At 35.2% G+C, this 14,941-nt stretch overlaps 1 protein-coding gene across 1 annotated transcript in view; it reads left to right on the forward strand.

Moving 5' to 3' along the window:
- The window catches only part of pcdh15b (protocadherin-related 15b), a 718,592-nt gene that overhangs the window by 473,626 nt on the left and 230,025 nt on the right, over positions 1-14,941 (forward strand). The window contains exons 21-22 of the mRNA XM_051923141.1: positions 3,897-4,202; positions 5,424-5,648. Of these exons, the coding sequence (XP_051779101.1) occupies positions 3,897-4,202; positions 5,424-5,648 (531 nt within the window). The remainder of the gene's footprint in view (positions 1-3,896; positions 4,203-5,423; positions 5,649-14,941) is intronic.

The following is a 14,941-nucleotide window of genomic DNA, read 5'->3' on the forward strand; positions in this document are numbered from 1 at the left end:
TATTTTACACATTTTTTGTTGCCAATTCATTGGTTATACTTTGTTTACACAACATAGCATTATGGTGTGCATGAGAAGTGGGCATCACAGCGTATGTGTAAAAGAAATGGAACGGAAAGGACTGCGAAGTGTGATAACAGGTTGTATTTTAGTCAGTGAGTGAAAATATGGTTAGCATATTTTAAACTGAAACAGCAGAATTCTTATAATTCTGAAAACTGAGATATGTGAAAATGAACAAAATCTCAGATTTACCTGTTAAAAGTACATTTTAAGGAGATTGATATTTGTCACAGAGCTTTTTTGAGTTCCACAAACACTATCTTGTGATATTTTGATGAAACGAGTAAACGTATCATTTTTTTTAAAGAATGTGAACAACAATAACATTTCAGCAAAGTACAGTAGTACTTATATTGGTACTAATTTTTCTATGAGGTTTAAACCACTAGATTACTGGACAATGGTGTTCATAATAAATTATTAGACTCTTTGTGTAGCAATTCAGTTTATTTACATACAGGAATAAGTTAAAATTTATAGAAGCTTGAAAAAATTAAATTGTATTGACTCTCCTTATAAATGACAAAATGTACATATGTTAAACTTGTCGGAACGTTCTTGCTACATGCAAAGCACTAACAATTTAATTATGTTTAAATAGATTATTAGTCTTTTTCTCCTTGTGACCCCTAAATTTGTATATCTTCAAAATTTTGTGAATAAAAACCAGCCTCTGCATTACGATTGATAGTGCTTGTATTCATGAAAAAATATACTTCAATTTTATCTTAAACCCTAAAATCCTGAAAGCTGCCCCATTATCACGCATACTGAACTGAAGTCTGCCTTTAACATAAGATATAATATACAAGTTTTGAACTTCATTTATGAATTTTCCATCCCACTGACTATTCTGCAAATAACTGTAAAAGAAACATTCTTGTTTTGTTACATGCAACAGGGAAAAAATGTAATTTTAACTTAATTGTGTGAGTTGAGGCTTTTTGTCTTACGAATACAAATACTTTAGTCTACAGACTTCTGGGACAAAATTGAAACTACATTGCTTAGTGTAATTAGTGCCATTCAGGTTATAGTGGTTTCAGAAAGTATTCAGACCCCTTCACTTCCTGCACACTTTATTGTGTTGTAGATTTACTCAGTTTGGCTCGACTGGCAACTCTAGGAAGTGATCTGGTGCCTTCAAACTTCTTTCATTTCACAATTACTGAGACCGCTTTGCCATCGGGAAGACTCAAAGCTTTAGAAATGATTTTATCCTGTTGCATTGATCTATGCCTCACCTCAGTTTTATTGCTGATGTCTACAGAGAGTTTATTGGGCTTCATAGATTAGTTTTGTTCTGACATGCAGTGTGAATTGTAAGACCTTATATACACAGGTGTGTGCCTTTCTAAATGAGGTGCAATCAATTCAATTTGCCTCTAGTGGACTCAAATCAAGTTCTAGACACAAGTCAAACAAGCATGCACCTGACCACAATATGAGTGCCACAGCAAACGGTCTGAATACTTACGTAAACAAGGGATTTCAGTTTTTGATATATTCATTTTAATAAATTTGTAAATCTTTCCTTAAAACAAGTTTTCACTTTGTCATTATGAAGTATTGAGTATACTGTATATTGGTGAACAAAAATGGCAAATTTATCCATTTAAAATGAAATCTACAACACAATAAAGTGTCCAGAAACTGACAGGATCTGAATACTTTATGAATCCACCATGCTATATATACTGTGTGTATATATACAGTGCTAGGTTATTTTGTGCCCTAGGCCAAGCTTATTAGTGCGCTAACCGACTGTTTTGAGGCTAACTCGTACGGCAAATGCCTAATTCACCTTAGTGGTGGCCTGGGCCCTGTGTGTATATGTTTAATATCAAACATGTTCACTGCTGATAATTAAACACTGAATGCTTTAGAAGTCTGTAATGCCACTGTTAGTGCACACTTCTAATAAATTTGCTTTTCCTTTCTAGTTTTTTATTTTAATCTATTGCTAAAACATTTGTCCAACATGTTTTGATGTAGATTTGGCTGCGTATTTTATATGGATTTAGAATGACTAAATGATAATGATGGTAATAGAAGTGATTCTTGTTTCTTGTTTTCTCTGTACAGTATAAGTAACTGTTAAAGTATATATACTATAGCAACCATTTAAATTCATTTAAAACCGTTGGCAAAATGAGTGTTCTACATTCATGTGTAGCTAAATGAATTTAAACAAAAGGCAAGACTTCAATAGGTACGAGGTGAACAACAACTACTGATTATATAAGCTTTATAAATAATCTAGAAATATGAGATAAAAGCAATGAGGTTTGGAGCTCATGAGAGAGACTGACCTTATTAAAATATAAAATAATGTATTGGTGGCTACTATTTAAAGTAGCATAATAATAATAATAATAATAATACATTAATAATAATAATAATAATAATTCATTACATTTATATAGCGCTTTTCTCAGTACTCAAAGCGCTATCCACACAGGGAGGAACCGGGAAGCGAATCCACAATCTTCCACAGTCTCCTTACTGCAAAGCAGCAGCACTACCACATGAGCATAGTAAAATAGCCATCATAAAATGTTATACAATTAGATATTAAGGTTAAATGTTACATGTGCAAAAAATAAGGCAGACTAGAGAATCCACAGCAATACCACTTACATCAAAACAAGGCACACATACCTATGTGATGCCACCTATTGGTGATCAAACCTATGTCTTTGTTTGTAGCCTTGCAGCAATTGCAGTCTTGAGTCTGTGTGAATAGATCTCTATGAGGTTTGCATATCTGGACACTGCAATTTTTCCTGTTCTTCTTTGTAAAACTATGTAAGCTCTGTCAGGTTACTTGGTGATTGTGAGTGAACAGCCTTTGTCAAGTCCAGCAAGCTGCATTTGCTGCCAAAGGTTCATCTACTAAATACTGACCTGAAGGTGTCTGTGATGAATTATTCTGTATTTTTGTATTTGCATTTAATTTAAGTCATTTGCAGAGATCTGTTTTTACTTTGACATTAAAGTGTCTTTTTCTATTTATTAGTATTAAAAAATTCAAATTAAAAAACCTGTGATTCAGTATTGAACTTCTTAGGGTGGAATACTTTTAAAATAGATTCACTCATTGTTTAATGGCTAGACAACCCAGTTTTGCCATTGGCTGTCCTCATACCATATACAGTTTTATTTTATAATTTTCTGATTGGAAAAAAAAGGGCATGCACAGTTAATCTCTAAATATAAAGGCTTTTACACAGGTTTGTTGTTTAATTAAGTATTGCGATTATTGTCAAGTTACTTTAGTTGACAGAAGCCAAGCAAAATGACACCTTTTATTGGCTAACTAAAAAGATTACAATATGCAAGCTTTCGAGGCAACTCAGGCCCCTTCTGCCTGAAGAAGGGGCCTGAGTTGCCTCGAAAGCTTGCATATTGTAATCTTTTTAGTTAGCCAATAAAAGGTGTCATTTTGCTTGGCTTTTCTCTACATTCATAATGGCTAACACGGTACAACACCCTAGTACTTTAGTTGACAGTAAATTTAATTTGAAGTGGAAATTGTATTTTTGATGATTTTAAACCAAAGGCAGCACATTTAAATTTGATTAGAGCAAAATTGCTAACGCAAAATATTCTTCTTTTCCATTAATGCTTTCACACAGAGGCTTTATCCTTACCATATAAATCTCATATCAATTGCATATACAGTAATAATAACGTATATATTTGAATTTCTCCATAAAGGATTAATAAAGTTTACCTGATCTAATGTAATGTTACTATTATGCTTATTGTGTAGTTCATCGGTTCTAATAGAAATATAATATTTTATTTAATGCTATCTTTTTGTTATTTAGGCAACCGACCCAGATGCTGGACTGAATGGACAAGTTCGATACAGTTTGCTGAACCATAACGGACTTTTCAGAATAAACTCAAATGGAAGTATTTATACTTCAGTACCTCTAGACCGAGAAACAAGAAGTCAGTATGATCTAATTGTGGAGGCATCAGATGGAGCAGTGGATCCAAGACGTACAACTATTACATTATCTATCAAAGTTCTGGATATTGATGACAATAGCCCTGTATTCTCACAAACATCGTATACAGTTAATTTACCAGAAAACAGTCCTGTTGGAAAAGTAATATTGCGTTTAGAGGTATGTGGAAAATCTGCTTAGTAAATTTGAAATATGAAATTTTCTAAATATTATTTTGTAATTCACATTTTATAGCATTTAAATTAATATATTGTATAATGAAATTGTTGTTGTTATTATTTTTACATATTGTAACCTAAATCAGTTTAACACTGAAAATGCCTCTTCCCATTATCTGGTATCAATTCAGATCCTATGTGCTTACAGCCTGTGCCTGCTGCAACACTAACACTCTCCTGCAAGCTTAAGCAACTAACAGTTGTGTGTTATTTAAGGAGTATTAAGATAACAGGCTTACACAGTCAATGCTCTCCATTGCCCAAATTTGCCATTCACGATGCTGCTGAAAGCCATTTTACCCACAATTTGAGTTACCATTAGAATTCGTCATGCTTTATCTCCTACAAAGGAACAAATTCATACATGCATGTGGACGAGAGAGACAAGAAATCTAACTGGCTGAGTTACATAAAAACATCTGTAGTAGAAAAAGTGTCAAGCTTTGTTGTCATCTGCAGGGATGAGGTAGTCTCTGTGCTGTATAGTTTTTCAACATCAAACATTGTTTTCATTATTTATTAGTATATTTTTCACTAGAATTATTTTCTTTTAATATGTTGATAAAATGTGTTGCATAACAGAAAAACAGTCCTGTTTATGCCTATTAAATCAGTAATATTTTTATTATTGTGAAAATTACTAAATTAAAAAGCTTCTTCCAGAATTTTTTATATATCATCTTCATTAGTGATTATTAAGTTTCCAAACTGCAAGACGAACCACACGTGAAAAAGATTATATTGTTTCTGTCTCAACTGTCAGTTTTTGCTGACATTCTGTTTCTTTGTTGTGACATACTGAAAATGAAATCACAACAACAAGCTGCAAGAAGGACATATTCTGCAGAATTTTTTTTTTTTTACTTTCCTGAAATTCACTTGTTAAAAGTAGATAGATACTATAGTGTGTCTATAGGTTTTTGAAATTAGTGAGTTATCTTCATTGAAACAGTCAGTTAATCATTTGTGTCTATAATAATAATAATATTAATTCATACTGGGTTTAAATCCAAGCCTTCATTACTACATGCATTTTTCTTTAACTTATAAATAAGAATGGGAAATATATTTTTTGCACACAAGTCATCTGTCATAAATGATCTGCAAAGTTTAAAATGTAATTTTTATGCTGTGTGTACACTTACATGTTTGTTTATTTAAGGCAAAAGATGTTGACCTTGACTCCAATGTCACCTACCGCATTAGGACACAAGATGCAAAGCAGTTGTTTGCTGTGAATCCTCTGACGGGAGATCTATCAGTTATAAAACCATTAGATTTTGAAACTGTTTCTGCAACTGGGGCAACCTACACCATTATAGTGGAAGCTTTGAACAGTGGAAGTGGCATGCCTCCAGGAATTGCAAATGTTACAGTCACAATTATGGTAAGGATATACTGAGCAATATTTTGATTATTAAAATTCATATTTCTGAAATTTCTGTCAATGTTGTGAATGAAGCAATGTAGCACATTTGGAAATAAAATTGGACTACTCTGTTTCAGAAATGTATCAAAAGAAGAATAATTAATTACATTGTTATAACCAATACAGAAATGATGTAAGTGTGTATCGTGTGGGACCTTAGTAGGGCAGATGCCAGAAGTTATACTAAAACAAATTATTCAACAAGAACACAGGGACAGAAGTGGAAGCTGGATAACTGTAATTTTGTTTCAAATAAGAAATATGTCTCCATTTAAAGAGACATAGTTTTACCAAATAAGATAGTAATAGATAGTAACAAATGTGAAGTCATTATTCCTTGACTTAATTTAAAACAGCAAGACAGCTTTTTAGTCACCTTTCAAGTTATTGTTTTTTTTTTGGCAGGATTCAGTCAAGTCTCCTGACATTTTCAGGACCCAACACAGAGTAGCATGAGTCTCATTTTAAATTATGTCTTTCATGATGCCCCTTACTGAGTTTTAAAGTATAGCTGCAGTTCTTTCAGGGTTTCTGAACCTGTGATGTTCTCCTGTAATGGCATCATTATTTTGATTGCTCAGAATTATTGATCAGAAAATCCCTTTTTAGTCTCCTTAAGCAGAACATGCTGATGTTGTATTGTTTCATTACATTGTATGGAATGACATTTGTGTTTTGTTCATCATTACAATTGGGATTTATACAGCTCACATATTAGGCAACATGAAATTTAGGTAAATACAGTATCTTTAGTTTCATGGCTGGGTCTTGCTGATGTGGGTCTATCATGATAAACCATTGACTTCTTCAGTTGGACACTAGTTGATTTCCAGGGGACAGCAGAAATGTTCGTTGGTGCACAAAGTTTGCAGAGCTGGGTTTCCATTGGCTATTTATTTATTTGCTTTGTTTCTTTCTGTCTTTCTTTGAGCTGATCCCTGCTTTTTGTTAACCCTAGATTGTACTAAGAGAAATGTATTCTTTACTTGAATATAATAGTAAATGTCATTAAGTGTGTTTGGTTGTACATACAGTATTAATTTATTTCTGATGCTGTTATTTTGTAACAATCAAAAAATTCTGCTATTGTATTGTAAATTCACACTATGAGGAGTGTGACTCTAGTGAAATTCTACTATGCCTTGATAAGAGGAAAAAGGAACAAAAGCTATAGTTAACTTTTACTAAATATTCTTCTCATATTCCTTCATTTCATTAAGTTGTAATATATATAAACAGTAATTTATTAGTTTTGCTGTAGAGTTGTATTGTTTTTACTTGCATTATCTAAGATACTTGCACAGAGAAAGTATTAATCAAACACATTCTACATTTAAATGAAAATGCCCTGCCTATTAGTACATAAAGATTAGGCTGCAAAAGAATTATTTAATATTTCTATATTTTACATACTAATTACTGTGGTGTTTTTGGCATGGAAATTCTGGAACCATATCAGAATTTTCCTGCTATATATGGTGCATACTTCTCTAATGTGAACATTAACTCACTGAATTAATATTATCTGTCCCTCTTCTGTTATTGACAAGTGAAACATGCAAGTTCATACTCATCTCATACTACATAAAATCAATCAGGCAATGGGATGCCAGTTTCTGGTCTGTATCAATTGGCATCAGATTATTGTGATACCCTCTGACACTTTCATCATCTGAAAAATGCAGTCATATAGATTTAAATGTTTTGGGCTATGAACCGCTTAAATTGAAACATTAAAACCTCACATTTAGAGTCAAATGGCTTTAAGGTGAAAGATGTCAAGCTACAATAACAGGGAAATAATGCACTGACTACAGACACTGCACATCCAAGAGCAGTGCTAACTACCTTGCAGACAGGTGTTTAATGGTCAGTGTGATGCCAGCAAAAAATTAAAACAGAGATTTTCTGCATGCATACATACATACTAATTTATTGATTTTATTAAAAGCATGTAACATTCTGTACAATCAAATCAAGCTTAACAGAACTAAATTCAACCCCTCCCCCAAGAGAAAGAGAGGAAGGCCAACAGTAGAGAAAAACCTTTAAGAGTAGAAAAGAGAGAGGAGAATCCTTTTCCCCAATGTAAATGCTTATTATAAGATGTTATTGATTAGATCCTGCCAGGTTTTAAAAAAGTTTTGAACAGATCCTCTAAGTGAGAATTTGAGTTTTTCCAATTTCAAATAATATATGATATCAGTTACCCACTGACTTAAAAGAGCTGGGATAGGATTCTTCCAGTTGCTCGAGATAAATCTATGTGCTAGTAGTGAGATAAATGCAATTGCAGTTTGTTTCTCCATCTCCACTTTAAGTCCACCTGGGAGTATACCAAACACAGATATTAATGGATTAGGACGGATTGTGACACTGAGGCTGTCTGATAAGCATTTAAAGGTTTTGGCCCAGAATGATATTATTTTGGTGCATGCCCAAAACATGTGGCCCAGTGAAGCTGGAGCTCGATTGCAACATTTGCAGGTTGGATCTTGCCCTGGAAACATTTTGACAATTTTAAATGAGACAGAGCTGCTCGATAAATGATTTTAAGTTGAATAATTATATGCTTTGTGCATATGGAGCTAGAATGTATTCTTTGCATTGCTGCTTTCCACTCCTCTTCTGAAATGTTGAGTAAGAGATCCCTTTTCCACTGTATTCTGGGATCATTGAAAGAAAGGGATTTTAAAATGTTTGTTACATATTGTAGAAATGCTCTCTGAGGCTTTACAACTGATCAATATTTCTTCAAGAATAGAAATAGGAGGGAGGTGAGGAAAATTGGACGGATTCCGTTTAGCAAAGTTTCTTATTTGAAAGTAATGGAAAAATTGTGTTGATGGGAAGTTAAATTTGAAGAGTAATTGTAGGATGCAAAAACATTATCTATATACAAATTTCTAAATGATTTAATCCTGTATGTTTTCCAAACATTAAAAACCGTGTAAGTTTGAGAGGGTAGAAAGAGGTGGTTATCATGTAGAGATAAAAGCTTCCTACATTGGTTCCATATTCTGAGTGAATGAAAGACAAGTGGGTTGTTAGTATATTGATGATGACTTGTATTTTCTGGGATGCAAAATGTGTGTTCATCTATTTGTGTCAATATCCAGGTTTTTATAGCTTGTATATTTGCCACCCAGTAATAAAATATAAAAGTTTGGTAGTGCCATCTTCTGCTTTAGGTCGTTGTTGAGTCGTAATTTGGATGCGTGGATGTTTCAAATTCCAAATAAATCAAGTTATGACTGAATGTAATTTCTTAAAGAATGATTTTTTAATGTATATGAGAATGCTTTGGAATACAAAGAGAAGCTTGGGAAGGATATTCATCTTGACAGTGTTGATTCTCCCTTTTATTCTAATTAATTTTGAGTCCAGATATCTTTTGAAATTCTCCTAGTGCTATCAGGACTGCAGGCACAGAATTTTGTGGGTTTGATATACAGTATATAGTACCATATCACCTGCATATAGTAATAATTTCTGTTCAAGTCCTTCTCTGATAATTCACTTTATCTCAGATGCATTTCAAAAGTGAACAGCCAATGGTTCAATGGCGATTGCAAAGAGCGGTTGTGACAGGGGGCATCCTTGTCTAGTACCACATTCTATTTCAAAGTAGTCTGATATTATGTTATTAATACAAACTGAAGCTTCTGGGCTGATATACAGTAGTTTGATACATGCACATATGTTCAGGCCAAACCCAGATTTATGTGTGGTGAGTAGGTAGTCCTATTCAACCATATGAAATGCTTTTTCTGCATCCAAAGATGATAAGCTGTCCAGGATGTTAGACTTTATGGGTGAATATATTAGACTAATCAGGCATTGACGATTGGAAGCTAAGTGTCTGCTTTTAATAAATCCAGTTTGGTCTTGTGATTTTAACGAAGGAACTACTTTCTCAATCCTTCTAGCTAGAACTTTGGAGGATATCTTAACATTGTTATTCAGAAGTGAGATTGGTCTGTCAGGGCTCCATATGGCGACTAAAATGGTCGCCAGTGCAACTTGATTTTCTATTTTGCAACTAGTTTTTTTCATTCCAGCCACCGGTGGTGACTCTCTCTCTCAATCTAAGAAAAGTTTTAAATTTAAAGCAGCAGAAACGGCTTTTAATTATGTGCGAGCACTCTCAGCCCACGTCTGCCTTTCCTATTACACTATCATGTGATTAAAGCCAAACCGAAGCGAGGCATCATCTGACACGCCCACTCTGCTTCAAACGTCATCTCGCTAACTGCAGCGGATAGGGATCTGAAATAGAAGAGAATCGGGCCACGACTACTCCTCGAATTCCATCCTAACTTTCCACGTAACACGCAAAATGTTCTAAGTTTCCATGTAACACGCAAAATGGCCAAACGAAAAATTTCCAACTTTTTCTCAGTGCCCACTCTTCCAAATCCTGCCTTGTCTACTTCTGAACGAACTGAAGATAATTCAGTCAGTGGGTTATCTGAGGTATAGCCACCAGCGTCCGGAAATGTACAGTTATTAAAGGATGACAACTCCGTCCCTTTAGCAGCTTGGTTACAGGAGTTCGCTTGGTTACTGTATGACAAGGGAAAGATGTATTGCAGCTTTTGTGCACAAGCTGGACAAGAAATTGCTGGTAAAACAGAATTCATTTGTGGTACGAGCCATTTTAAAGAGGAAACTGTGAAAAAGCATGGTGAGAGTAAGAAACACAAGAATGCCAGAGATCGCTAGGTCTGCTCCTCGTGACACCCCCATAGCAAAGGCAGTGCAACGTGCTTGTGAGAAAGTGACAGAAAATGAGATGAAAGAATTAAAAATAAAATTCAATGCAGCATATATGATTGCACTGGAAGAAATACCGTTCACAAAGTTTGAATCTCAAATTCTGCTGATGAAGAAGAATGGCATGGATGTGTTAAAAACATATGATAATGATACAGCATGTGCAGAGTTTGTAGGTTGCATTGCAGATGAATTAAAAAGTAATGTGCTGGAAGAAGCTTTAAAGGTAAACTACATCTCTTTTATAACTGATTGTGGAACAGAAGTCTCAGGGAAAGACAATGTCATCACATACTGTAGGTATGTATCTGATGGAACACCTAAGACTCATCTAGTAGGTTTGGCTGAGATTGATTATGGTCATGCAGAAGGAATTCAAAACACAATTAAATCAGTGCTTCAGAATGCTGACCCAACCAACCCAAATTGGTGGGTACATAAAATGAGTGCTTTTGGAGTAGATGGTGTAAGCGTGAACATGGGTGCAACAGGGGGAATAGGGGCACTTTTCAGAAAAGAGATAGGTGAACATGCTCTGTCTTTCCACTGTCTACCCCATCAGCTGGAACTGGCAATGCTAAACACACAAAGGTCAGTGCCAATGATTGAAAAAGTTTATGACCTTCTACAACTATTGTGGAAAACGTATCATTTCAGTCCCAAAAGCAAGCGGGAGCTGAAGGCTATAGAAGCAGAGTTAGGATGCACAGTACGAAACCCATCAGCAGTAAAAACTCAGTGCTGGTTGCCACACATTTATCGGGCACTCTGTTTTTCTCCATTCAAACTATGCAACAGGTCAGGGGTAGTACACTGCTGTGCATCATCATATGGAGCACCTTGCAGTCATGTCCAAAAACAGACATAAAGGGAAGAGCCAAACACATTGTTCAGCAAATGGAAAGCCTGTCTTTTGTTGCCTTTTGTCACTTTTTACATGACCTTTTTTCAGAGGTCTCAAAGCTGAGCCTTACAATTCTCTTATACTTCCTCAGGCAGTTGCTGCAATTGTGGGCTGTGTGGTAACAATTAAAGGATTGAAGGAAAATGCTTTGAGAGAAGGGAAGCTGCAGGAATTCTTACAGCACATAGGTTCTCAGCCTGAAGGTTCAGTGCAACAGGAAGAGCCATCAACAAGCAGGAGTGAGAGGGCTGCAAGTAGCCACACAGTCATAACCTTCCAAAATGTTAAATTGAAAGGCCCCCAAAATCAGGCCACATTCAGAAGTGATCTAAAGGCCGCAATTGAAAAAACAGATGACATTACTGTTAAAGAATTGGAGATCAGGTTTGCAAACATGATGTCAAGTGTTACACAGCACGGACATTCAAAGGGATAAGAAATCATGAAGTCATTTTCAGTGTTTTGTCATGATGCATGGTCAGAGGACATTGATAGCTATGGCAAGTGTGAGATAGACACACTTGTTAAATGGTACAGGGAGCTCTTATCAAACAATGGCTATGACATCACAGCTGTGCAGAAGGAATGGCTAAAGTTGAAAATATTAGTGAAGGGTCAGTTTATGGATAAGACTTACGGTGACCTATGGACAGTGATGCTGAGCAAGGAGCCGTTCTGTACAGATTTTAAAAATCTGCTTCACTTAGTCGAAATAATGCTGGTGCTTCCGATATCTGCAGCTCAGTGCGAGCGAGGATTTTCAGCACAAAACAGAATAAAATCGAAAGTGCGCAACTCCCTAAGTGTAGAAACACTGGAAGACTTGGTAAGGATCAGTACAGAGGGCCCTACACTTGAACTTTTTGACCCAGAGCTCAGTGTAAAGCGCTGGTTGTCAGCCAGCAAAAAAAAGCGCAGACCAAAGTATACTGGCTGGCCTAATGATGCTGACATTGTAATGGTTAGTGACAGTGAACTTGAAGAGTAATTAATTTCTTTATATTTGTACACTCATTCCGAAATGATTATTTCAGAATTGTTTATAATGTTTGTTATTGTGTTAATTCTTGTGTTATTATGTGTAAGACATTTTCAGTGTTTGTATTTGTAGTGTTCCTTACACATGTTGTGTATAAGACTCTGGACTTGAAGTATTGCTTATTAGTAAACATTTGCACTGTTCACATTTATGTGTCATTTATTCTTCTGTTATTATTATCTATAAGACCTTGCAAAGGACACTAGTAGGCAGGTCAAATAGCTCAGATAGGAGAAAGGAAAGGCAGTGTGAAATAGACAGAAGAAACAAATAAACAATACAAATAAATATTATTTGTTTATTTCACATTTGGCATGCGGTAGAGATTATGGCTCCCAAAAAAAGCATTTGGCTCCTAAGTATTTTGGGTTTAGGAGCCAATGGCTCCCAAATTTTTTTTTCTGTCTGTATGATGCACATTGTAATAAGTCCTTGTTTTTCTTAGGAAAGAAGGTAATTAATTCATGGCAAAAAGTTTGAGGTAAAAGTTTATTGTCTCTGGCTTCTATAAATGTTGCTAATAATAGGGGAGCTAACTAAATTGAAAACTAAATTTTATAAAATGCAGCATTTTAGCCGTCAGAGCCTGCTGCTTTCCCACTCTGAAGTGAATTTAAAGCGTCTAATAATTCTGAGAGTGTCAGAGGTTTATCTAGTTCCTCTGCAGTGAGAGTATCTAGCTGTGGTATTGGTAATGCATCAACAAACATATTAGATTGTGCCTTGTCTACTTTAAACTGAGTAGTATATAAGGAATACTAGTACTCTCTAAATGTGTGCATTATTTTTTATGGTCAATGATTTTATCTCTGTCTGTGTTGGTATTTGCTGATATTGCATTGAGAACCTCCTGCTTGTGGATTTGTTGGTCTAAGATCTTATTAGCCTTCACTCCGTGTTCATAGGAATGATGTTGTGATTTAAAAATGAGTTGTTTCATTTCTTTTGTTGTCAAGAGGTTGAATTCTGATTGCAAAGCCTGTCTTTTTCTATAAAGTGCCTCATTTGGAGACCTAGGGCCTCATGTATAAATGATGCCCGTTTTCTCACACACTTTGAAATGTATAAAAACTAAACTTGACATAAAGTCGCTTAAATTTTCATGGTAGCCCCCTTCCTTGCATACGCACATTTCTGCTCAGTTTTGCAAACTGACGGCATCCAGCGTCAAAGCAGTGTTACTGTTTCTGTGTCATTTACCTTTCTTTTTCATTTATCAAATATACCAAAATTGATTGCAAATCATTTATGAATTTAATTCACTTGATTGTAATCATTCTGTAACAATATAATGGTGCATGGAATGGCCATACTATTCCAACTATCATGGTTGCTTTAGTGTTTTCACTCTCGTTGCACCACTCAGAGTATTTTAACCTATTTTATCTGAGTGAGGAATCACAGCTGTAAAGCAGCCGATTGGAAAGCTCTACATTGTGTTGTGCCGAGAGCACAGAGGATTATCGAGATACAGCTTTCAGCTCTGAAGAACATTTAAAGCACACGCTGCTTCAGCCATGTGCACAGTCTATTTGAACTTCTCCCATCCAGCAAACACTTCAGAGCCTTATCTGCACAGACTTGGATGTTCAGAAACAGTTTCATCCCAAGAGCTATAAACGTAGTCAATCAGTCCATCAAGTGCTCTCGGTGGAACTGTTTTTACTTAAAATTACAATTACCTCACTGTAAACTTGCACTACAACTCTAATATTGCATAACCTGAGCCACTTTATGAACCATTTGCACTATATGTACATGTATATTGTACTTATGCTTTCATATTGATTAAACATTGATTTTAATATGAAGTTTACAACGTTCTACTTTAATGACAAAATAAACTATGAGAATAAAATGGAAATTTCGAGATTCTGTGTTCCTATTTTTTCTTTTCTGTGTACCTTAATACGCTTCCGTATGACACTCAGACAGAAGGCTGCAACTCACGTTTTCACTGTGACTTTTGATATCTGACCACATCTTTTTAATTTCAAGCACTGTGTGACTTTCTGAACTTTCGAGTGTCTCCGCCACTCTGAATCACACAATCAACTTCCTTTTGTTGTTTACTGCTTAAGCAAACAAATAGTAAGTTTACTCTTGCTTCCACTTCACATTAGCTGAAATTCTTTTTTTCACTTGCTTTTGCTATTGTATTTTATCCAAACCCTGAGTGGAAGGTGATATTTATATTGATTTGCATATTAAAATATGTGAAATTCTGGGAGGAGTCTTGGTGGGGCTATAGGCGCATGCACGTGCATTAAATTTTGCATTTGTTGGGATTTATAAAGGGAAAGTGCGTGGAATTTGGCGTTCAAGCAGATATATGCATCTGGATTTTTTTGTGCATTCACATATTTCCACTTTTGTCCATACCCATCTTTTAGTGGGAATTCTATTCATGGCGTTTTACATGAGGTCCCTGGTGTGCTCTTGATCTATTCTGTTAATTTCACTGATTAACTCAGACACCTTCTTGGTTTCAAATTTATTTTTGTGGGAGAGATATGAAATAATCTGTCATCT

This window comes from Erpetoichthys calabaricus, chromosome 2 (genome assembly GCF_900747795.2).
Source record: "Erpetoichthys calabaricus chromosome 2, fErpCal1.3, whole genome shotgun sequence".
Lineage (NCBI taxonomy): Eukaryota > Metazoa > Chordata > Cladistia > Polypteriformes > Polypteridae > Erpetoichthys > Erpetoichthys calabaricus.